Source organism: Babylonia areolata, chromosome 35 (assembly GCF_041734735.1).
Source record: "Babylonia areolata isolate BAREFJ2019XMU chromosome 35, ASM4173473v1, whole genome shotgun sequence".
Classification (NCBI taxonomy): domain Eukaryota; kingdom Metazoa; phylum Mollusca; class Gastropoda; order Neogastropoda; family Buccinidae; genus Babylonia; species Babylonia areolata.
In genome coordinates this window covers 17,550,826-17,575,825 of record NC_134910.1, presented here as the reverse complement: position 1 = coordinate 17,575,825, position 25,000 = coordinate 17,550,826, and the positions used below count along the sequence as shown (strand labels likewise).

Genomic DNA, 25,000 nt, shown 5'->3' with positions numbered 1-25,000 from the left:
CAGTATCTGTGAATATGATAGGACAGAACACTTAATTTCCTGCACAATTATTAAACAGTATAAGTATTCACAAGAGATGCCAATGTAAAAATTGTTCAAAGCAAGAGTACTTAAATTTTAACTTCTTGCAAGATTGTTACAAAGATTCATGAATTGTAAAAACTAATTTTCAGATAAACTTTTCCGCCTCCTGAAATGTTTGCAGAGAAGGCAAAATCATTCAGTATTGTTCAATTAGGAAGATGTTCAACAATACTGAGAGGAAGGAAAAATGGTAAATGCTCCAAGATTAACTGCTGAACCTTATTAACTTAAGTCTTGTGAGGCCACATCACCAGTTATTTTTTCTCAACCTTTTTTTTTTTTTATTCATTATATCAACATGACACTATTGACAGAAAATCAAACAAACAAAAAAAATCTTAAACAGGGAAAGGTTATTCAAATGAAAAGATTATTTGCAAATGTATTTGGCACACACAACACATGGATATATATATATATATATATATATATATATATATATATATATATATATATATATATATATAAATCCACAATACATCTTGGTTTACATTTTCTGCTATATTTAATTGCTCACACAATATATATACATTTCAACATATATTCTTACAAAGTTACATAAATTCATAGATGCATGCATTCATACAACATGGGGGTAACTTAACTGTAGGCCTATACATAGTGTATACTGTAATTGTTTTAACAATAGTACAATGCATTTGCTCATTTAATATTTTTAAAAAATTTGATATTATTGTTTATGAGCACACAACACACTTATTCTTTGTTTGGGGACAAAACAGATAATAATACAATGGGATAATAATTACAAATTAGGCCAATGAACACTGTACAGTCAGAAATTTGTGTAATTTGACGACTGCTGCATAGATGTCATTTTATAGCACACCATGTATTGACATATCTTTTTCCAGATTCATTTCAGTGTGTGTGTGTGCAAAGGGGGTGAGGGGGTGCGGGTGAAAATTTTGGAAATATGCTCAGTATTGATTATAAAGGTCTCCTCTTCCACAATGAACGTGTATCCTTAATATGGTACCGGGTACTTGCACCTTAGAGATAACTTGAATCCATACCGAATGTTGTGTGGTATTTGATAGCTTAGATATTAAACCAGTTTTGCATACGTGGGGAGAGGTGGTCTAATGTGGTATTTGGGTGGGTATGTTGCTTCTTGTGTGTAAACACACACACACACACACACACACACACACACACACACACACTGCATGCACATGCATACATACACATGTACACAATACACACACACACACACACACACACCAGAGGTCCCATTACCCCCACCTATGCTTAATTGAAGCACAAATTTGCAAGTTGACCCTCAAAAATTGGGAGTAGAGGGTCTAGTGGACCCTCAAATAGTCAAAATGTTAGGTCCATTTGTTCTTAATGACTACATAGAAGGAATTACTTATATAACTACCTAGTACCTTATCAGAGGCCCAGGTTAAAGTGCATTATGCAAAAAATGATGCACAAACTTGCAAGTGGACTCCCAAAAATTAGGTAGAGAGAGTCCAGTGGACCCTGTAAATGTTAGGTCCATGGGGACCTATGCACACACACACACACACACACACACACACACACACACACACACACACACACACATTTCCAGTAAAATACTGAACTAATACCAACATATAATAATCATTACATCTAATCAGGGTAAAATAATACAATAATTGAATAAAACATGATGACACATAAGCATAGAAAAGGAAAATATAAAAAATATTTCTGGACACAAATCAGTGCCACATCTCCACACCCCCCTGCCCCTTCCTCACACACACCTTGCATGCACACACACACATACACACACACACACACATGCTCGCCTAAATTTTGGTTAAGAAAGCAAGGAATAGTACAAACTATGAATAGTGTACAGTCAGAAATGTGTGTAATTTAATAACTGGACACTGTTGACAGGTCGACACATCATTTCACCGACATCTTGGAAAGTCCCGATAGCATAGTATGATAGTAGCGTAATGCAAGGCAGACTTGCAAAACAGGAGTGAGCGAGCCATGCCTTCGATAATGGAAGTGCAGTTCATTAGCCTACTGACTGAGTCTGTCAAATCCAGAATGGCTTGTCGAGTGAATCTGAACTTTTAAAAACTTCAGTGTCATCAAAGACTTCTAAGGGATGAGTTTTGTCATGAAAAATTCGGATTCTGGATAAATCAATGTAATTTAAACACACTAGTGTGTTCTGTTTGAACAAAGACAAAAGGCTTTTAGTCTACAGATTCATTTGGTAAGCTATGCTATGCTCACTAAATTTGAAGCTGACACTGACACATTAATGATTGCATTTTAATTTAGATTTACATGACTCTTTTGTTAAGCATTTTATTCACTGTGTGCAGGCAGAATATGCTGTTGGGACCAATATGACTGGGGCCTCCTGCACTGATAAGCAACAGCAATGGAACCGAGGGACACAGAAGAATTTATAACCCAAACGGATTGCCACTGTGAACTTCAAACGACACAAGCCAGACACTGTCTACAGTAGCGATGGTAAACACTTTTTATATATTTATTTATTACCGTCCACAATAAATGGATTTTTCATTAATTTATTTATGACTTAAATTACCATTTAGTCTTGCTTCGCACCTCTTTTTTTATATGGCTATATTAACCTTCTGGCTGCCAGCGTCGCAACATCGAAAACTCGCTTTTCGGCAACCAGGGTCGCAATGTCACACCCGTGAGAGCACCGGTTTTCAAGAGGGGCGCCTGTAATAGTAAGCTTTGACAGCTGACCAATCACATTTTCCCTTTCATTTAGGATATGTCAGCAATGCCTAGCAACAGCCAATGGGTGATTAGAACAGAGTTTTCGGAAGTTCTTTTTTTTTCTTCTTTTTTTTTCTTTTTTTTTTGTTTTGTTTTTTGGTCACTTCTTTTTTTTTTAATTTACTTTTTGTTTGGGGGGGGGGGGTATACATTCACCAGAATGCAAAAATTCTAGTTCATGTATTTTTAAAATTTTATTTGTTACTTTTTTAAATTCACTTATTTTACTTTGGCGCTTTGCCTATGTTCAGTACACTCTTCTGATATAATTTAAGCTGCTGTGCAAGAGTAAATGGTTGTTAAGGTTATATGGAACTGATAAGAGTAAACAAAATGCAAGAGCCCAAGTTTTGCGCAGTGCAGAGAAGAGGTGGGTCGGTCTGTGCCGAAACCACTGAACTAATTGTGAACAGTTATTGTGCAGATGCATGGGAATGTGATAATACTGCCAGTATTAGCATATTTTTGCCATGTCATAAACAGGATAATAAGAGGCATACAAATGTTGGACACTCCAACGCCAATACCAGATATTGAACAAAATAAACAAATAGAAAGAGAAAAGATCCAGGCCAGCAGAGCCATTTGACAATTTTAAGAATAAGCTAATCATGTACCTTTTGAATTGAATGGCATGCTATCTTGTCTGTCTTTATGCAGATGTGGCAAACAAGAGTGCCGAAGTTCCATTCAGCTGGAAACCTCAGCATTGAGAAAGACAGCTAGTTCCTTCACTGTGGAAGGTCAGTTTTACACGGAAAACTCCCTTATCAGGAAGTGCATGACTGCACCAACATCAAATTGTGTGCCCTCTGAGACTGAATCGTGTGTGATTGAGCATACACCCTCTGCTCATGAAGCTGGGCACATGGAAAACATGTGTGCAAAGTGCTTAGGGTTCTGTGAGAAGTACGTCAACATGGACCAGGCCAGCATTTCCGTTTTGGACGGCGACACTAAAGAACAAAATTTGTCTAGACTGTGGCATGATGCCAGAAGACTTAGAATAACAGCCAGCACGGCAAAGAAAGTGCCAGTCAGGCACACTACAAATCCCGACAAATTTATGCAACAGCATATTTATCCTACATTCAAGGGTAATGCCTCAACACATCATGGAACTGTCAGTGAACCATTAGCTGTTAACTGTTTGCAGGAAATGGGATATGAAGTTCAGAAAAAGGGCACTGTAGTTTGTAGTGAGCATCCATGGTTGTCTGCAAGTCCAGATGGCATTATAAGGAACAGAAATGAGAACACAGTTCATGAAGTTGTTGAAATCAAATGTCCAGACATAAACAAAACTTCATTTGAGGAATATTGTGAAAAGAAAACCAAGTGATGTTAAGATTGTTGACAGTGCTTATGAATTGTCGAGAAATGGACCAAGGGTAGGGACCTTGCCCTTGGCGCAGGCCCTCTCCGCACTCCGGCACACCCGCGGCACGCTACACGGCATCAACCCTACACCTTCAGGCGTAGCAACATTACCTCCTTCGGACCGCGCCCGTGCCAGTCTTCACCGTCAAACACCAGAGCACAACCCAGGGCACAACCCAGGGGCCAGCCCAGGCCGTACAGGTGCCAGCCGCACACACTCCGCCCTCCACGCAGGCCAGCAGCCAACTCCACACCGGCCCACCCCCAATGACTTGCCCCCGCCCTTCACCCGCCACTCGTGCACCAACAGCCAGCAGGAAGCCTATCCAGGCACATGCCAGCGTGGCTGTCTCTCCCAGCATGCGAGTGGGTCCTCCGGGTGATAGGGTCGGGGTTCCGCCTGCCTTGGCTCTCCTCCAAGGCACCTCTCACTCTCTCTCTTCCTCCCTTCCCCCCCCCCACAGGGTGACACAGCCCGCTCAGCCCTGCAGGACGAAATACTCTCTCTTCTCCACAAAGAGGCCATAGAAGAAGCTCCTCCTCTCTCTCCGGGCTTCTTCGGCCGCATTTTCGTCATTCCCAAAACCTCCAGCAGATGGCGGCCAGTCCTAGACCTTTCTCCTCTAAACAACTATCTCCAGCAAAAACCATTCCACATGGAATCGCCTGCGTCAATCAGGGACTCCATCAGGCAAGGCGACTGGGCAGTCTCCATAGACCTCACAGACGCTTACTTCCATATCCTCGTTCACCCCAGGGACCGCAAGTGGTTCTGCTTCTCATGGGACGGCAAGTCCTTCCAGTTCAGAGCCCTTCCATTTGGCCTTGCTCCAGCCCCGTGGGTCTTCATCAGGGTGGTCAGGGAACTATGTTTAGCCCTCAGGAGCAAGGGCATACGCCTGAGGGTCTACCTAGACGACTGGTTGATCCTTGCAGAGAGCAAGGCCCTCTGCCAGCATCACCTCAGCCTCGTCAGGAACCAGTGCCAAGCACTGGGCTTTCTGATGAACACAGAAAAATCGGAACTGGAGCCCTCTCAACAGTTCAAATTCCTGGGTATGGCGATCGATTCTGTATCAATGACCATACGTCCGGCCATGCCTTGCCTCCACAGGCTACACAGCCTCCTTTCTCATCTATCACAGGCAGTCTCGGCGTCGGCCAGGGAACTTGCCTGTCTGCTGGGCTTCATGGAGTCCCTTGCTGCACTTGTCCCCTTGGGGAGACTACACAAACGTCCATTTCAGCGTCACTTCCAGGACAGGTGGTCCCAGTCTTCTCAGACGTGGGACACCCGTATTCCTCTAGGCACATGGTTCTCACAGTCGACCCAGCGCTGGATGGACATGCAGTGGCTCAATGCCGGGGTTCCCATCTCAAACCCAACACCGGATGCAGAACTGTACACAGATGCCTCCAACATGGGCTGGGGTACACACATGGAGAACCACACAGCGTCGGGGACTTGGTTCCCACATCAGCAGTCATGGCACATCAACAAACTGGAACTGGAGGCGGTCTTCCTTGCCCTCCAGCACTTCCTCCCCCACGTTTCGCACAGGTCGATCTTGCTATGCACAGACAACATGACGGTAGCATGTTATCTGAACTAACAGGGGGGAGCTCACTCACACCAGCTGTCCCTGCGTGCGGAGACAGTCCTCTGGTGTTAAGAGCACAACATCCACCTGACAGCACGACATGTCCCAGGCAAGCTCAACATTCTAGCAGATTACCTCAGCAGATCCCACACAGTGCTACAGACGGAGTGGACACTGTCACACTCAACACTTCAGCCGATCTGGGACCATTGGCACAAACCACATGTGGATCTCTTCACCACAAGATTCAACTTCCGCATTCCGACATACGTCTCCCCAGTCCCAGACCCGCAGGCCTGGGCCGTGGATGCCCTGTCGATCAGCTGGTCCAACCTTTCGGGGTATGCCTTCCCCCCCACTTCCAATCATGGGAAAAGTCCTCAGAAAGGCAAGGCTGGAGAGTGCCACCCTGATTCTCATCGCACCCCACTGGCCAGCACAGCCGTGGTTCCCTGACCTTCTCCACCTCACTCACGTTCCCCCACTCCACCTTCACATCGGCAGACGCTCCCTAGTTCAGCCACGCTCGGGCATTCCCCACGGAAACCCAGAGGTTCTCAACCTATACGCCTGGCTACTGTGCGGGAATCTCTGTCAGCACTAGGCACCTCCGATGACACAGCTGACCTTGTGTGCAGGTCACATCACAAAGGCACTCAAGGCGTTTACTCTGCACACTGGAATCGCTGGCTTTCCTGGTGCTCAACCCACTCAGTCAATCCCACACACCCATCCAATATGGACCTCGCCAACTTTCTTGCCTTCCTCTCCTCCTCCAAAGGCCTCTCTGCCTCTGCAGTACGCGTCCATCGCGCTGCAATCAGCTCCACTCATCGGCAACTAGGCGGGCCCTCTTTCTCAGATGACCCCCTGCTTAGGGCATTAGTCCGAGGGGCTTCCCTCAATCATGCACGTACATCCCCCCGGACCCCTTCTTGGGACCTTTTTCTGGTCCTACAATACCTCCGCAAGGCACCCTTTGAACCCCTTGCTATAGCTCCTTTCAAGCTACTCTCCATGAAGACACTCTTTCTCATCTCACTCGCCTCAGGCAGGTGCTGTAGTGAGGTCCATGCCCTCAGTGGCGTCACACAAGATATAGCCTTTGAGCCGGACGGATCTATCTCACTTAGATTCCTCCCTGAATTTCTTGCCAAAAATCAGACTCCCAGTACACCCTCTCCCATTCTTTCCATCAAACCGCTCTCTTCCATTCTAGCCCATGATGACGAGGATAGATTCCTCTGCCTGGTCAGGGCCCGCGTCCTTTCCGAGTGTCCAAACGACGCCTCTTCATTAGCTGGAACCTGGACCATCCACGTGACATTAGCAAAATGTCACTGTCCCGATGGATAGTCAATGCGATTAAAGGTGCATATGCAGACGTAGGATTGAGACTTGATGCCTCCTCAGCCAGAGCGCATGAAGTCAGAGCGTGGTCCTCTTCTCTTGCCTTAGCGCACTCAGCACGGCTGCAAGACATCATGGATGCCGCCTACTGGAAAAATCCTGCCACCTTCATCGACTTCTACCTGAGAGACATAGCATGCCTGCGGGATGATGGCTCAAGAGGCATCGCTTCTGTGGTAGTCCACCACCTTGTCGCACTATTCTGCACTAGTTGGGTCACGGTTAAGTATGTGTAATTAAAAGGAAATTTTCTATCTAAAATTACGTTTAAATAACATACTTACCGTGACCCAAATTTAAGACCCTCCCGGCCTCCCCGCTTCCTGTTCTCCCTGCTCGCTGCGCTGCTGATGGCATATTGCCGTCAAAAGAGGGCGCTAGCCAGGGGGACAGAGGGGATGTTACCTACTTCCGGGAGGTTATCGGCCGTAGTTCTCTCATTTTCTCCGCATAGGCAGATAGTAGTTTGCACAGGACAGGAATGTCAGACCCCTGCCGGAGTCTGCACTAGTTGGGTCACGGTAAGTATGTTATTTAAACGTAATTTTAGATAGAAAATTTCCTTTTTGGGTCTGAAAACCCCCACTTAATTTTAAATGTATAACTCTGCTTGTATGCATGATACTTACATACAAAGTGACTCGACTGAAAACAAAACCACCTTCGCAAGTTTGGGTGTTGAAAATAAAAACAATAAATCCATCATACATGTATATTGAGACAGCACAATTAGCTGTCACTTTGACATGTTTTAGTATGTTGCATTATAAAAAGAAATGTTAAAACATTTATCAGTCATTGTCAACATCAAAAGAAAACAGTAGGCCTACACCACATTTCATCTCTGTTTCCAATAAGTCGATATACATGTAGGTACTAATATAAGATGATTACCGAAGAATGTTATCACTCTGTGTCTTTGTCTTTAATAAGTTCTGGTAGAAGGTTGACTAGCCCACCACAGATAATCATAATTGTGTCCAGTTGAGGCACAAGACTGATTGGCACTCTATGAGACAGTATTTTAAAGACTTTCAGGCGCCGAATAGCACGCTCAGCATGCACTTTCACAGATGCTATTTTTCTAGTTGTACAAACATCCTCCTGGCTCAGTTGTGCCCCATAACTGAACGCAGATATGTTGAGCTTCACACGTTTTCATAGAGTAGATCACCAATTGTAAAACCTCAGTCAGCCATGACCTCATCACCACCTGTATGGCAATCCAAGATCCTGGAGTCTTGAGTAATGAATTTATCACTGGTATGGCCATCATGAGAGATAAACATAATCAAACCACAAGGAGCAGTTGCCACCAAATATTTGCATGTATTATGCGACTTGTAGTTTGAGTATGTTTCTCCCATTGAGTCCAAGTTTGTCGCCTTTTCCACAAAGGTTTCTGCGCAGTCCAAAATACAAGTTGTTCTTGGGTATTTTGCTTTGAACGACTCAGACATAGTAGCCCTAATCGTTTCTCTTGGAAGCCAAACGATCAACTTAAAAATGTTCAACCAGTGTATCTATCCAATAGTTGATGATACGGCTTGCCACCGACTCCGAAACATCAAACCTTCTTGCCAGATCAGCTAACAGTAGATTAAGTTTCAGCTTCATGAGCGCCATCAGAATCTGATCTGAAAGTTCTGTTCCAAATGACACATTTTTGTGCGGTTCCATGCATTGGATTAGCATGTGGAGTGCAGACAGAGGGATGCCTGTGTACAACTTGGAGTCTTTCTCTGTTCGTATCAGAGTTGCAAATAATGAACTCTGAATCTGACCCACCTGTACTGCAACATCCACTGTCACATTACTTGTTTGCACCTGTTTGTCATCATTTTTCAGTGCATATTTCAAGTACACTGGTTGGCTGTACTCGTGGTCTTCTTCAGGCACATTTACCCACTGGGTTCCAACAGAATGCATTTCACCCCCACTTGAGCTTGAAGTCGTAGTCGTTGCTGCAGTTGTGGACTCCACAGCCCTGTCAGTAGACCCGCTATCCTCTGTTTCCTCAGAAAGGTTGGGTAGAGGCTCCACAGCGTGTGCTTCAGCTGGAAGGTCTGCTCCTGAAGTCTCGGCTGAGCAGTCTCCTGCCTTTGGCTTCTTCAGCTGTGATGCAGCATTGTCTGGAGAACAGATTTCAAACATCATCATGGCCTGGCTTCGCTGACGAAGATCTAGGAAGGGCGTTGTCCACGTCTGATGCAGGCACGCTCATGGCTGACAAGGCCAATGCGGGAAAAGCAGAGTCGCCTGCAGCGGTTGCAAGGGAAAGTCTGGTCTGGGTTCGCGGCTGCAGCGTCGTGGTTCTTCCTCCTTCTGCGTTTGTCCTCAAGGCTGGCCCTGCGGTTGTTTTCGAAGGAGGAGACAGCTTGGTGGATGGTGCGTCGCCAGGTCTCTCGATCAGCGGCTACTGCGGACCACTGGCGATGGTCAATGTGACAGGCACCGAGAGCTTTCTTCAAGGAGTCTTTGTATCTCTTCTTGGGTGCTCCTCTGTCACGGTGGCCAGTGGACAGTTCGCCATACAGCGCGATCTTGGGCAGGCGGTGGTCCTCCATCCTGGACACGTGCCCTGCCCAACGTAGCTGGGTCTTTAGCAGCACTGCCTCGATGCTGATAGTCTTTGCCTGCTCCAGGACCTCGACATTTGTGATGTAGTCACTCCAGTGGATGCTGAGGATGGTGCGAAGGCAGCGCTGGTGGAAGCGATCAAGCAGTCGTATGTGGTGCCGGTAGGTGACCCAGGTTTCGGAGCCATACAACAGGGTGGGCAGTACAACAGCTCTGTACACGCTGATCTTTGTGTCTTTCTTCAGGTGTTTGTTGTTCCACACTCTCTTGTACAGCCTGCCGAATGCGCTGTTTGCCTTTGCAAGTCTGTTGTCGATCTCCTTGTCGATCTTGGCGTCAGACGAGATGGTGCAGCCTAGGTAGCTGAACTGGTGGACCGACTTCAGCTCTGTCTCACCGATGTTGATGTGAGGAGCGTGGAATTCTTCCTGTGGGGCAGGCTGGTGGAGAACTTCCGTCTTTTTCAGACTGACTTCTAGGCCGAAGAGCTGCGCAGCCTCTGCGAAGCAGGACGTTATACGCTGCAGGGCCGCTTCTGTATGGGCGACGAGGGCAGCATCGTCGGCAAACAGAAGCTCTCTGATGAGTTGCTCCAGTGTCTTGGTGTGGGCCTGTAGCCGCCTCAGGTTGAATAGGCTGCCATCAGTGCGGTATCTGATGAAGATACCGTCGTCGTCGCCAAGATCTTCAGTGGCCTGTTGGAGCATCATGCTGAAGAAGATCGTGAAGAGGGTCGGCGCGAGGACACAACCTTGTTTCACTCCATTTCCAATTGGGAAGGGCTCCGAAAGGTCGTTGCTGTGTCTGACCTGTCCACGCTGTTCCTCATGTAGTTGGATGACCATGCTGAGGAATTTTGGGGGGCATCCTAGACGTTTCATGATCTCCCACAGACCTTTTCTGCTCACGGTGTCGAAAGCTTTCGTGAGATCGACGAATGTCGCATACAGTCCTTTGTTCTGTTCCCGACATTTTTCTTGTAGCTGTCTGAGAACGAAGACCATGTCAGTGGTGCCTCTGTTGGCTCTAAAGCCACACTGACTCTCTGGGAGATGTTCTTCGGCGATAGTAGGCACCAGCCGATTTAGGAGGACTCTGGCGAGGATCTTGCCTGCGATGGAGAGCAGAGTTATCCCCCTGTAGTTGGAGCAGTCTGACTTTTCTCCCTTGTTTTTATACAGGGTGATGATGACTGCGTCACGGAGGTCCTGTGGTAGTTTGCCTTGCTCCCAGCAGCAGACAAAGAGGTTGTGGAGTTTGGAGTGTAGTGCTGGGCCTCCATTCTTCCACGCCTCCGGCGGAATTCCATCAACCCCTGCTGCCTTGCCACATTTCAGCTGTACAATGGCCTTGACAGTCTCTTCTAGGGTTGGTAGCTCGTCCAGTTGTAATTTCACTGGCTGTTGTGGGATGCGGAGAATTGCCGAGTCTTGAACTGTGCGGTTGGCGCTGAAGAGGGCCTGGAAATGTTCCGACCACCTGTTCAGGATCGACGTCTTGTCTGTGAAGAGCGCCTGGCCGTCTGCGCTGCGCAAAGGACTCTGGACCTGGTATGAGGGACCGTACACCGCCTTCAAGGCTTCGTATAAGCCCCGGTAGTCACCAGTGTCTGCACAAAGCTGAGCCCTCTCTGCCAGGTTGGTCCACCACCCATTTTGAATCTCACGAAGCTTGCGCTGGAGGTTGCTGCATATGAGCCGGAAGGTTGCTTTCTTCACCGGACAAGACGGTTGTGCAAGGTGAGCCTGGTGGGCTGATCTCTTCTTCGCCAGCAATTCTTGGATCTCCTGGTTGTTTTCGTCAAACCAGTCCTTGTTCTTTTTCGACGAGAACCCTAGGACTTCTTCAGAGGACTGCAGGATGGCTGATTTCAGCTGTGCCCATAGTGCTTCTGGAGAGGGGTCTGTGGGGCAACTGGGGTCTTCAAGTTTGTCCTGAAGCTTCGCCTGGAATTCAGCTTTCACTTCAGCTGACTGAAAGTTGCCGACCTGGAATTTCTTCCTAGGAGCTCCTCCTTTCTTTGGTTTGGGCTTGAAGTGGAGCCTGAGCTTGCTGCGGACGAGGCGGTGGTCAGTATGACACTCCGCGCTGGGCATCACTCGGGTGTGTAGGACGTCTCGTACGTCTCTCTGGCGCATCAGGATGTAATCAATGAGGTGCCAATGTTTGGACCGAGGATGCATCCACGTTGTCTTCAGGCTGTCCTTCTGCTGGAAAATGGTGTTGGTGATGGTAAACTGCTGCTCTGCACAGAACTCGAGAAGAAGGTGCCCACTGTCGTTGCAATTACCAACGCCATGCTTGCCAAGGACTCCTTTCCAGGCTTCTGAATCTTGGCCAACTCTGGCATTGAAGTCGCCAAGGATGATGACCTTGTCGTCAGCAGGGGTGTTCTGAACGAGGTTGCGCAGATCAGTGTAAAACTTGACCTTTTCTGTGGGGTCCGCTTGGAGGGTTGGAGCGTACACGCTGAACAGAGTGGCATGCTGTTTGTTCCGTAGTGGGAGGCGCATGGACATAATTCGGTCTGAGTGTCCTGTTGGCAGGTTTTCAAGCTTGGAGGCAATGGTGCTCCTGACCATAAAGCCTACGCCATAAAGGCGTCTCTCGGTCTCTGGCTTGCCTGACCAGTAGAGGGTGTACCCAGCGCCGTGTTCCTGGAGGCTGCCTTTCCCTGCAAAGCGGACTTCGCTGACGGCAGCAATGTCAATGTTCAGTCTCTGAAGTTCGTGTGCGACTAGAGCGGAACGCCTTTCTGGGTGGTTGCTGTCTGCAGAGTCACGCATGGTTCGGATGTTCCAGCATGCTACCTTTAATCCTTTTGCAACTAATTGTGAGGCAGGTGCCGGCCTTTTCTTCTCTATTGTTGTTCGACCGCGTTTGGAGATGCCCGTTGACCGCGGCTAGCCAACTGGGGGGTATGGAGATGAGCATTTGTTTGGACCACCTTTTCTAGGCCCCTCTCCGTGTGGAGCAAGCAGTGCTGTCCCTAGAAAAGGCTGCTTGGTCGTTCAGGGTGCTGCCGAGTGATGCTGTCACCTCCGGGTCAACAATCAGGCGACCAATATCCTGAACCGCCTGCATGCAGGATTGGAACTGCGGCTTCCAGTGACATCTTCCACCTGCCGTTTTCGCCCCTTTCCCATCGCTACAGGGCTTGGAATAGTTGGTGGCGCGGACGTGGACGTGTCCTTCAAGCCTGCGCAATGGAATTTTTAGGTGGAGTGCAGTGTGCGCAGTACTGGCCCCACCCTTTACACCCGTGGTTCATCTGCCATAGCCTAGCAAGCTGGGACGGTGACAGTGAGGTCCTCAGGTCGTAGGTTTTATATCAGACTGTCCTTGTCCTAGCCTCTGGCTCAAAAACCTTCCTCGGAGGCACGGGGGCGCGGCTACTGAAAGTCGGGACATGGCCATGGACCCAGGGTCAATGCATGTCGAGACTGTCCTGCATTCCTTAGCACTTCATGGGTTTTACTTCAGACTTTTCCTTGTCTAAGATGGACTGCCTTCCCGGGCTGTCGAGCTCCATCTGCCCGCATGTGACAGGTAGCACAGGGTTACATGGTACCTGTGGCAGGTAGAGACCTGACCTGACTGTAGATTTCAAACAAATTGTAATGAAAATGTCATGTGTATACATATTCTTAATAAATTGTATATATTTATACTCACATTTGTTTCTCCTGCTTCTGTATGTACACTCTATATAAATTGTAATTGTTGTAGTTGTGCTTTGTTTTGTTATCTAATCACATTGGAGTGATATTAGAGAAGTAAAAAAAAGACAACATGAATGCAAAATTAAATTATAATTATATACTCATCTATAATTATAGAATCACCTATTACTTCATGCTTTTTGACACAATCAAACTCAGTTCCATATAGCATAGGTTGTGAAATTATATTTCCAGACCCTGACAGACAGAAAATAATTATAAAATCATTTCTATGTCAACAAAAAAATAATAATAATAATGATAGAGATAATAATAATAATGATAATAATAATAATAAGAAGAAGAATAATGTTGTCGTTGTTTGTTGTTAGCGATCCCGGCTACAAACTCTGGGGGATGTCCAGAGGACATGTTGTGTTGCGTGTATGACAGCTTAGTCGCCACACAGGCGGCCATACTCCAGCTTCAGGCTCACTCCTCAGAGGTAGCCCACCTCTTCTTCTTCTTCTTCTGCGTTCTTGGGTTTCAACTCCCACATTCACTCGTATATACACGAGTGGGCTTTTTACATGTATGACCGTTTTTACCCTGCCATGTAGGCAGCCATACTCCGCTTTCGGAGGTGTGCATGCTGGGTATGTTGTTTCCATAACCCACCGAACGCTGACATGGATTACAGGATCTTTAACGTGCGTATTTGATCTTATGCTTGCGTATACACACGAAGGGGGTTCAGGCACTGGCAGGTCTGTACATTGTTGATCTGGGAGATTGTAAAAATTTCCACCCTTTACCCACCAGGCGCCGTCACCGTGATTCGAACCCGGGACCCTCAGATCGAAAGTCCAACGCTTTAACCATTCGGCTATGGCGCCCGTCGGAGCCCACCTCAACTCTCTCTCTTCAACAACATCAACAGAATTTCACTAGTGCGCAGAGGAGACTGTCACGGGTAAAGACATCTCCTATGAAGCAACACCAGAGAATTTTGATGTTGGCCCTTTGGTAATTTCACACTGTCACACTGGAGACATGCATGAGTGGCCAGGGCCGAACAGTAATAATAATAAATAGAATTTTTGCACTCTGGTGAATGCATACCGTCCAGGCCCCCCATATAAGTCACAAATAAATTAATGAAAAATCCAGTTTTTAATGTACAACTTTAAATTTGAAACCTAAGGTAGATATTATAGTTGAGTATCATCCCTGAAAGTTTCTTCTTCTTTGAACACAGGCTATTAACTCCTGCGAGCACCCCCAATCTAAGCATGTCAACACACCACCCACCTACCTAGCCGTGAGGGTGGATTTTTGCATGTATGGCTGTTTTTTTTATCCCACCATTAAGGTAGCCATACTCCATCTTCAGGGAGCTGGGAAGAAAAATTGGCAAAAAGGCAGGATGAAGAGCACAAAAGGCAGAATTAAGAAAAGAAGCTTGGAGAAAAAATAGAGCATGGTAGGAACGAGGAACCCCTAACTACCTAACGACAGCATACTTGATAGCTCCTGTGGTTCCAGAAACAGGAGGGGCCCTTAATTTCACAATCTGCAATGCCCCACTGCAGGGATTCCTGAAAGTCTGATCGAAATCCAATCAGGTGTTCTGAAGTTATGGTGTGGAAAGAAAAAAACAAAAACAAACAAACAAAACCCAACTTAAAACAATGCCTTCCGCTTTTTTTTTTTTTTTTTTTTTTTTTTTGCGGGCAGTAATAATAATAACTAGACTTCTTGCATTCTGGTGAAAGTAAAGCGCCAGGGGCCCCCTCAAAATGTCACAAATAAAGTTATGAAAAAATCCAGTTTTTAATGTACGACTTTGAATTTTGAACTTCTAGGGGTAGATATTGTAGTTGAGTATCATCCCTGAAAGTTTGATCAAAATCTATGCAGGCATTCTCAAATTATTGTGCCGAAAGACACACACACACGAAAAAAAAAAAACCAGCAACTGAAAATAATACTTTCTGCAAAAGTTTTTTTGCTGGCTAAATAATAATAATAATAATATAATGCATACCTTTTATATAGCACTTCTTCTTCTTCTTCGAACACAGGCTATTAACTCCTATGAACACCCCCAATCTAAGCATAAATCAACACACCAAACTACACCTGAGCCCAAAACTGCTGTAACTGTTATTTAGACTCACCTCTTTGTAACTTTCTAAGTTTGCTGACTTTCTTTGGGAAGCCTAAGAAGAGTTCTGGATCAGGATGATCTTCAGAAGGCCGTCTGTCGACAAAATGAAATGAACAAACATAGAAATTCTCTAGCTTTGGGGGATTTTTGACGTAGACTGCCGCCCTCCACGCTCGATGTCGATCTTCGTCTTGGGGCATTGATAGGGTGGTTTGCAGCCACAGTTTTCACGTAGCATCGGTTTATGGTCAAAACATTCCTGTTTCAGAAGCTTGTTCAACTTGTCCGAGCTTGTAGGTACAGCCTAAGACAGCACAGTTTTTCTTTTTTGGCATGGTTCCACGTGGGCACGTTGACCTAGAACGTAATAAAAAAGTGTTTGCTCTCGGTTTTGCCGGAAATAGACTTCCCTGAGATGTTAGCCAAGATTAGTAATGGCGGCACGCATGAATGGTCCACAAAGTCTGCAAGAAAGTCGTGGATAACTTGAATGTTCTCTCTGTACACTGTCAGTGTCATGTATAACTTGTACGTTCTCTCAGTACAATGTCAGTGTCATCGGAGATTAGAAAAGAGAGATAAACCACTTGCAGAAATTGCTGAAGCCAGGCAGCCTGCGCCGCGGCACGCATTCATTATTCATGAGCTGCCTTTGCCCCGCCCAAACGTAAGGAAAGCGTCAGTCGAACGCAGTCTCCTGAGTGATTTTATAATTTGGATTACACCTTTTTTCCCTTTTCTGTTTGCTTCATCCCACGCAGATGTCAAACTCAATTTTGTTGTGAATAACATTCCTAAATATTTATATGTATTGGTTACTTTTATTTCCCTATCACCACAGCACCATTTTTCACGAGTCGAAAGATGACCTCCATTGCGGAAAACTATAATATTGGTCTTAACGAGATTCACTGTTTGTTGTAGTCTGTCTGTTTCTTGCTTAAGGGCATTTAATTGATTTTGTAACCCTGTGGGTGTGTCAGACGAGAGAACAACATCATCAGCAAATAGCATTAAGACCAAATCTGTTGCGCCAGGTATCATTTGTATTCCATGTCTCCCCTTCTTTGATAACTCCACTGCCAATTCACCGATGAAAAAGGAAAACAGCTGTGTGCTTGGCATACAACCTTGTTTAACCCCTCTTGGACACTGAAAAAAGTCTGAATAAATACCTTTGTCACGAACACATACAAGTACAGAATCGTAGATGCTTTTAACAGCCATGTAAAACTCCCGAGAGAGAGAGACAGAGACTTAGAGAGAGAGATAGAGCACAATACAACGGTCTGCTCAGGCAACATGAAGCGTTCGTATATATATGAATTATATATATGATTATGTACATATTGATAGATTTAGATTTACATACTGATAGATCTATATGAAATTATGTATGTATGTATTCATGTATGTATGTATAGACAGATGTTAGAAGAGAGACAGAGCTGAATATGTGTTTTATGTTTTGATATATATATATATTTTTTTGTTGTTGAAGAAATGGTGATGTAAACCAGAAAGTGTGAAGAAAAAGTAGCGTTACGAAAACGCAGTTCAATAATTTATAACTGTCTCTCTCATGTGCAACATTGCGCTGGGGGGGGGGGGGGGGGGGGGGGCAGGGAGTTGGTGGTGGGGGGAGCTGCTTTATTTTCTTTTTATATTATCTACATTCAAGCAGATGCAAATGTGCTAAAAACCAAAGCAAAAATGAATCGGTTTTCATTGTATTCAGCGAATCTTACTACACGTGCGAAATTCCAGGCGTAACTTAACTTTCGCTTTACTGCAGCTGAACCGTCGAACCGACCAGTTTCCTTGGGGTGGGGAAGGAGAGGGTGATTTACCGCCACCCTTCCGCACTGCGTGTGTGCCTCAAAACGGCTTCAGCACTGTTATAGACAGTAAGAAGGGGCCTGCCGCGAGTGGTTTATCTCTCTTTTCTAATCTCCGGTGTCATGTATAACTTGTATGTTCTCTATGAACAATGTCAGTGTCATGTGTACCTTGTATGTTCTCTCTGTACAATGTCAGTGTCATGTATAACTTGTATGTTCTCTCTGTACAATGTCAGTGTCATGTATAACTTGTATGTTCTCTCTATACAATGTCAGTGTCATGTATAACTTGTATGTTCTCTCAGTACAATGTCAGTGTCATGTATAACTTGTATGTTCTCTCTGTACAATGTCAGAGTCCAAGTTTGTCGCCTTTTCCACAAAGGTTTCTGCGCAGTCCAAAATACAAGTTGTTCTTGGGTATTTTGCTTTGAACGACTCAGACATAGTAGCCCTAATCGTTTCTCTTGGAAGCCAAACGATCAACTTAAAAATGTTCAACCAGTGTATCTATCCAATAGTTGATGATACGGCTTGCCACCGACTCCGAAACATCAAACCTTCTTGCCAGATCAGCTAACAGTAGATTAAGTTTCAGCTTCATGAGCGCCATCAGAATCTGATCTGAAAGTTCTGTTCCAAATGACACATTTTTGTGCGGTTCCATGCATTGGATTAGCATGTGGAGTGCAGACAGAGGGATGCCTGTGTACAACTTGGAGTCTTTCTCTGTTCGTATCAGAGTTGCAAATAATGAACTCTGAATCTGACCCACCTGTACTGCAACATCCACTGTCACATTACTTGTTTGCACCTGTTTGTCATCATTTTTCAGTGCATATTTCAAGTACACTGGTTGGCTGTACTCGTGGTCTTCTTCAGGCACATTTACCCACTGGGTTCCAACAGAATGCATTTCACCCCCACTTGAGCTTGAAGTCGTAGTCGTTGCTGCAGTTGTGGACTCCACAGCCCTGTCAGTAGACCCGCTATCCTCTGTTTCCTCAGAAAGGTTGGGTAGAGGCTCCACAGCGTGTGCTTCAGCTGGAAGGTCTGCTCCTGAAGTCTCGGCTGAGCAGTCTCCTGCCTTTGGCTTCTTCAGCTGTGATGCAGCATTGTCTGGAGAACAGATTTCAAACAAATTGTAATGAAAATGTCATGTGTATACATATTCTTAATAAATTGTATATATTTATACTCACATTTGTTTCTCCTGCTTCTGTATGTACACTCTATATAAATTGTAATTGTTGTAGTTGTGCTTTGTTTTGTTATCTAATCACATTGGAGTGATATTAGAGAAGTAAAAAAAAGACAACATGAATGCAAAATTAAATTATAATTATATACTCATCTATAATTATAGAATCACCTATTACTTCATGCTTTTTGACACAATCAAACTCAGTTCCATATAGCATAGGTTGTGAAATTATATTTCCAGACCCTGACAGACAGAAAATAATTATAAAATCATTTCTATGTCAACAAAAAAATAATAATAATAATGATAGAGATAATAATAATAATGATAATAATAATAATAAGAAGAAGAATAATGTTGTCATTGTTTGTTGTTAGCGATCCCGGCTACAAACTCTGGGGGATGTCCAGAGGACATGTTGTGTTGCGTGTATGACAGCTTAGTCGCCACACAGGCGGCCATACTCCAGCTTCAGGCTCACTCCTCAGAGGTAGCCCACCTCTTCTTCTTCTTCTTCTGCGTTCTTGGGTTTCAACTCCCACATTCACTCGTATATACACGAGTGGGCTTTTTACATGTATGACCGTTTTTACCCTGCCATGTAGGCAGCCATACTCCGCTTTCGGAGGTGTGCATGCTGGGTATGTTGTTTCCATAACCCACCGAACGCTGACATGGATTACAGGATCTTTAACGTGCGTATTTGATCTTATGCTTGCGTATACACACGAAGGGGGTTCAGGCGCTGGCAGGTCTGTACATTGTTGATCTGGGAGATTGTAAAAATTTCCACCCTTTACCCACCAGGCGCCGTCACCGTGATTCGAACCCGGGACCCTCAGATCGAAAGTCCAACGCTTTAACCATTCGGCTATGGTGCCCGTCGGAGCCCACCTCAACTCTCTCTCTTCAACAACATCAACAGAATTTCACTAGTGCGCAGAGGAGACTGTCACGGGTAAAGACATCTCCTATGAAGCAACACCAGAGAATTTTGATGTTGGCCCTTTGGTAATTTCACACTGTCACACTGGAGACATGCATGAGTGGCCAGGGCCGAACAGTAATAATAATAAATAGAATTTTTGCACTCTGGTGAATGCATACCGTCCAGGCCCCCCATATAAGTCACAAATAAATTAATGAAAAATCCAGTTTTTAATGTACAACTTTAAATTTGAAACCTAAGGTAGATATTATAGTTGAGTATCATCCCTGAAAGTTTCTTCTTCTTTGAACACAGGCTATTAACTCCTGCGAGCACCCCCAATCTAAGCATGTCAACACACCACCCACCTACCTAGCCGTGAGGGTGGATTTTTGCATGTATGGCTGTTTTTTTTATCCCACCATTAAGGTAGCCATACTCCATCTTCAGGGAGCTGGGAAGAAAAATTGGCAAAAAGGCAGGATGAAGAGCACAAAAGGCAGAATTAAGAAAAGAAGCTTGGAGAAAAAATAGAGCATGGTAGGAACGAGGAACCCCTAACTACCTAACGACAGCATACTTGATAGCTCCTGTGGTTCCAGAAACAGGAGGGGCCCTTAATTTCACAATCTGCAATGCCCCACTGCAGGGATTCCTGAAAGTCTGATCGAAATCCAATCAGGTGTTCTGAAGTTATGGTGTGGAAAGAAAAAAACAAAAACAAACAAACAAAACCCAACTTAAAACAATGCCTTCCGCTTTTTTTTTTTTTTTTTTTTTTTTTTTTTGCGGGCAGTAATAATAATAACTAGACTTCTTGCATTCTGGTGAAAGTAAAGCGCCAGGGGCCCCCTCAAAATGTCACAAATAAAGTTATGAAAAAATCCAGTTTTTAATGTACGACTTTGAATTTTGAACTTCTAGGGGTAGATATTGTAGTTGAGTATCATCCCTGAAAGTTTGATCAAAATCTATGCAGGCATTCTCAAATTATTGTGCCGAAAGACACACACACACGAAAAAAAAAACCAGCAACTGAAAATAATACTTTCTGCAAAAGTTTTTTTGCTGGCTAAATAATAATAATAATAATATAATGCATACCTTTTATATAGCACTTCTTCTTCTTCTTCGAACACAGGCTATTAACTCCTATGAACACCCCCAATCTAAGCATAAATCAACACACCAAACTACACCTGAGCCCAAAACTGCTGTAACTGTTATTTAGACTCACCTCTTTGTAACTTTCTAAGTTTGCTGACTTTCTTTGGGAAGCCTAAGAAGAGTTCTGGATCAGGATGATCTTCAGAAGGCCGTCTGTCGACAAAATGAAATGAACAAACATAGAAATTCTCTAGCTTTGGGGGATTTTTGACGTAGACTGCCGCCCTCCACGCTCGATGTCGATCTTCGTCTTGGGGCATTGATAGGGTGGTTTGCAGCCACAGTTTTCACGTAGCATCGGTTTATGGTCAAAACATTCCTGTTTCAGAAGCTTGTTCAACTTGTCCGAGCTTGTAGGTACAGCCTAAGACAGCACAGTTTTTCTTTTTTGGCATGGTTCCACGTGGGCACGTTGACCTAGAATGTAATAAAAAAGTGTTTGCTCTCGGTTTTGCCGGAAATAGACTTCCCTGAGATGTTAGCCAAGATTAGTAATGGCGGCACGCATGAATGGTCCACAAAGTCTGCAAGAAAGTCGTGGATAACTTGAATGTTCTCTCTGTACACTGTCAGTGTCATGTATAACTTGTACGTTCTCTCAGTACAATGTCAGTGTCATCGGAGATTAGAAAAGAGAGATAAACCACTTGCAGAAATTGCTGAAGCCAGGCAGCCTGCGCCGCGGCACGCATTCATTATTCATGAGCTGCCTTTGCCCCGCCCAAACGTAAGGAAAGCGTCAGTCGAACGCAGTCTCCTGAGTGATTTTATAATTTGGATTACACCTTTTTTCCCTTTTCTGTTTGCTTCATCCCACGCAGATGTCAAACTCAATTTTGTTGTGAATAACATTCCTAAATATTTATATGTATTGGTTACTTTTATTTCCCTATCACCACAGCACCATTTTTCACGAGTCGAAAGATGACCTCCATTGCGGAAAACTATAATATTGGTCTTAACGAGATTCACTGTTTGTTGTAGTCTGTCTGTTTCTTGCTTAAGGGCATTTAATTGATTTTGTAACCCTGTGGGTGTGTCAGACGAGAGAACAACATCATCAGCAAATAGCATTAAGACCAAATCTGTTGCGCCAGGTATCATTTGTATTCCATGTCTCCCCTTCTTTGATAACTCCACTGCCAATTCACCGATGAAAAAGGAAAACAGCTGTGTGCTTGGCATACAACCTTGTTTAACCCCTCTTGGACACTGAAAAAAGTCTGAATAAATACCTTTGTCACGAACACATACAAGTACAGAATCGTAGATGCTTTTAACAGCCATGTAAAACTCCCGAGAGAGAGAGACAGAGACTTAGAGAGAGAGATAGAGCACAATACAACGGTCTGCTCAGGCAACATGAAGCGTTCGTATATATATGAATTATATATATGATTATGTACATATTGATAGATTTAGATTTACATACTGATAGATCTATATGAAATTATGTATGTATGTATTCATGTATGTATGTATAGACAGATGTTAGAAGAGAGACAGAGCTGAATATGTGTTTTATGTTTTGATATATATATATATTTTTTTGTTGTTGAAGAAATGGTGATGTAAACCAGAAAGTGTGAAGAAAAAGTAGCGTTACGAAAACGCAGTTCAATAATTTATAACTGTCTCTCTCATGTGCAACATTGCGCTGGGGGGGGGGGGGGGGGGGGGGCAGGGAGTTGGTGGTGGGGGGAGCTGCTTTATTTTCTTTTTATATTATCTACATTCAAGCAGATGCAAATGTGCTAAAAACCAAAGCAAAAATGAATCGGTTTTCATTGTATTCAGCGAATCTTACTACACGTGCGAAATTCCAGGCGTAACTTAACTTTCGCTTTACTGCAGCTGAACCGTCGAACCGACCAGTTTCCTTGGGGTGGGGAAGGAGAGGGTGATTTACCGCCACCCTTCCGCACTGCGTGTGTGCCTCAAAACGGCTTCAGCACTGTTATAGACAGTAAGAAGGGGCCTGCCGCGAGTGGTTTATCTCTCTTTTCTAATCTCCGGTGTCATGTATAACTTGTATGTTCTCTATGAACAATGTCAGTGTCATGTGTACCTTGTATGTTCTCTCTGTACAATGTCAGTGTCATGTATAACTTGTATGTTCTCTCTGTACAATGTCAGTGTCATGTATAACTTGTATGTTCTCTCTATACAATGTCAGTGTCATGTATAACTTGTATGTTCTCTCAGTACAATGTCAGTGTCATGTATAACTTGTATGTTCTCTCTGTACAATGTCAGAGTCCAAGTTTGTCGCCTTTTCCACAAAGGTTTCTGCGCAGTCCAAAATACAAGTTGTTCTTGGGTATTTTGCTTTGAACGACTCAGACATAGTAGCCCTAATCGTTTCTCTTGGAAGCCAAACGATCAACTTAAAAATGTTCAACCAGTGTATCTATCCAATAGTTGATGATACGGCTTGCCACCGACTCCGAAACATCAAACCTTCTTGCCAGATCAGCTAACAGTAGATTAAGTTTCAGCTTCATGAGCGCCATCAGAATCTGATCTGAAAGTTCTGTTCCAAATGACACATTTTTGTGCGGTTCCATGCATTGGATTAGCATGTGGAGTGCAGACAGAGGGATGCCTGTGTACAACTTGGAGTCTTTCTCTGTTCGTATCAGAGTTGCAAATAATGAACTCTGAATCTGACCCACCTGTACTGCAACATCCACTGTCACATTACTTGTTTGCACCTGTTTGTCATCATTTTTCAGTGCATATTTCAAGTACACTGGTTGGCTGTACTCGTGGTCTTCTTCAGGCACATTTACCCACTGGGTTCCAACAGAATGCATTTCACCCCCACTTGAGCTTGAAGTCGTAGTCGTTGCTGCAGTTGTGGACTCCACAGCCCTGTCAGTAGACCCGCTATCCTCTGTTTCCTCAGAAAGGTTGGGTAGAGGCTCCACAGCGTGTGCTTCAGCTGGAAGGTCTGCTCCTGAAGTCTCGGCTGAGCAGTCTCCTGCCTTTGGCTTCTTCAGCTGTGATGCAGCATTGTCTGGAGAACAGATTTCAAACAAATTGTAATGAAAATGTCATGTGTATACATATTCTTAATAAATTGTATATATTTATACTCACATTTGTTTCTCCTGCTTCTGTATGTACACTCTATATAAATTGTAATTGTTGTAGTTGTGCTTTGTTTTGTTATCTAATCACATTGGAGTGATATTAGAGAAGTAAAAAAAAGACAACATGAATGCAAAATTAAATTATAATTATATACTCATCTATAATTATAGAATCACCTATTACTTCATGCTTTTTGACACAATCAAACTCAGTTCCATATAGCATAGGTTGTGAAATTATATTTCCAGACCCTGACAGACAGAAAATAATTATAAAATCATTTCTATGTCAACAAAAAAATAATAATAATAATGATAGAGATAATAATAATAATGATAATAATAATAAGAAGAAGAAGAATAATGTTGTCATTGTTTGTTGTTAGCGATCCCGGCTACAAACTCTGGGGGATGTCCAGAGGACATGTTGTGTTGCGTGTATGACAGCTTAGTCGCCACACAGGCGGCCATACTCCAGCTTCAGGCTCACTCCTCAGAGGTAGCCCACCTCTTCTTCTTCTTCTTCTGCGTTCTTGGGTTTCAACTCCCACATTCACTCGTATATACACGAGTGGGCTTTTTACATGTATGACCGTTTTTACCCTGCCATGTAGGCAGCCATACTCCGCTTTCGGAGGTGTGCATGCTGGGTATGTTGTTTCCATAACCCACCGAACGCTGACATGGATTACAGGATCTTTAACGTGCGTATTTGATCTTATGCTTGCGTATACACACGAAGGGGGTTCAGGCGCTGGCAGGTCTGTACATTGTTGATCTGGGAGATTGTAAAAATTTCCACCCTTTACCCACCAGGCGCCGTCACCGTGATTCGAACCCGGGACCCTCAGATCGAAAGTCCAACGCTTTAACCATTCGGCTATGGTGCCCGTCGGAGCCCACCTCAACTCTCTCTCTTCAACAACATCAACAGAATTTCACTAGTGCGCAGAGGAGACTGTCACGGGTAAAGACATCTCCTATGAAGCAACACCAGAGAATTTTGATGTTGGCCCTTTGGTAATTTCACACTGTCACACTGGAGACATGCATGAGTGGCCAGGGCCGAACAGTAATAATAA

The 25,000-nt window shown here is 44.4% G+C and overlaps 3 protein-coding genes, 1 long non-coding RNA gene and 1 pseudogene across 4 annotated transcripts in view; 1 reads left to right on the top strand and 4 right to left on the bottom strand.

The window, feature by feature from the left end:
• Positions 1 to 25,000, bottom strand: part of LOC143277742 (uncharacterized) — a 74,424-nt gene that overhangs the window by 35,436 nt on the left and 13,988 nt on the right. The window lies entirely within an intron of this gene.
• LOC143277910 (uncharacterized) lies at positions 328 to 5,873 on the top strand. Its single transcript, XM_076582880.1, has 2 exons — positions 328 to 2,598; positions 3,541 to 5,873. The coding sequence occupies exon 2, from the start codon at positions 4,917 to 4,919 to the stop codon at positions 5,871 to 5,873; it is 957 nt and encodes a 318-aa protein (XP_076438995.1). The 5' UTR covers positions 328 to 2,598; positions 3,541 to 4,916.
• LOC143277913 (uncharacterized) lies at positions 8,178 to 8,731 on the bottom strand (annotated as a pseudogene).
• Positions 8,638 to 15,896, bottom strand: LOC143277912 (uncharacterized). The gene is made up of 2 exons (XM_076582883.1): positions 15,694 to 15,896; positions 8,638 to 9,403 (listed from the first exon to the last, which is right to left on the bottom strand). Exons 1-2 carry the CDS (start codon positions 15,881 to 15,883, stop codon positions 8,772 to 8,774), a joined length of 822 nt encoding a protein of 273 aa, XP_076438998.1. The 5' UTR covers positions 15,884 to 15,896; the 3' UTR covers positions 8,638 to 8,771.
• Positions 15,896 to 23,391, bottom strand: LOC143277911 (uncharacterized). Its single transcript, XM_076582882.1, has 4 exons — positions 23,284 to 23,391; positions 20,894 to 21,240; positions 18,085 to 18,643; positions 15,896 to 16,040 (listed from the first exon to the last, which is right to left on the bottom strand). The coding sequence occupies exons 2-4, from the start codon at positions 21,081 to 21,083 to the stop codon at positions 15,932 to 15,934; spliced, it is 858 nt and encodes a 285-aa protein (XP_076438997.1). The 5' UTR covers positions 21,084 to 21,240; positions 23,284 to 23,391; the 3' UTR covers positions 15,896 to 15,931.

Coding starts and splice junctions, on each gene's coding strand:
- LOC143277910 (XM_076582880.1), top strand. CDS start 4,917: ATGGAATCGCCTGCGTCAATCAGGGACTCCATCAGGCAAGGCGACTGG.
- LOC143277911 (XM_076582882.1), bottom strand. CDS start 21,083: ATGCCCCAAGACGAAGATCGACATCGAGCGTGGAGGGCGGCAGTCTAC. Junction 18,644..20,893: donor ACTTAGAAAGTTACAAAGAG/GTGAGTCTAAAT, acceptor TCTGTTCTCCAG/ACAATGCTGCATCACAGCTG. Junction 16,041..18,084: donor TTAGCTGATCTGGCAAGAAG/GTTTGATGTTTC, acceptor ATTACGTTCTAG/GTCAACGTGCCCACGTGGAA.
- LOC143277912 (XM_076582883.1), bottom strand. CDS start 15,883: ATGCCCCAAGACGAAGATCGACATCGAGCGTGGAGGGCGGCAGTCTAC. Junction 9,404..15,693: donor ACTTAGAAAGTTACAAAGAG/GTGAGTCTAAAT, acceptor TCTGTTCTCCAG/ACAATGCTGCATCACAGCTG.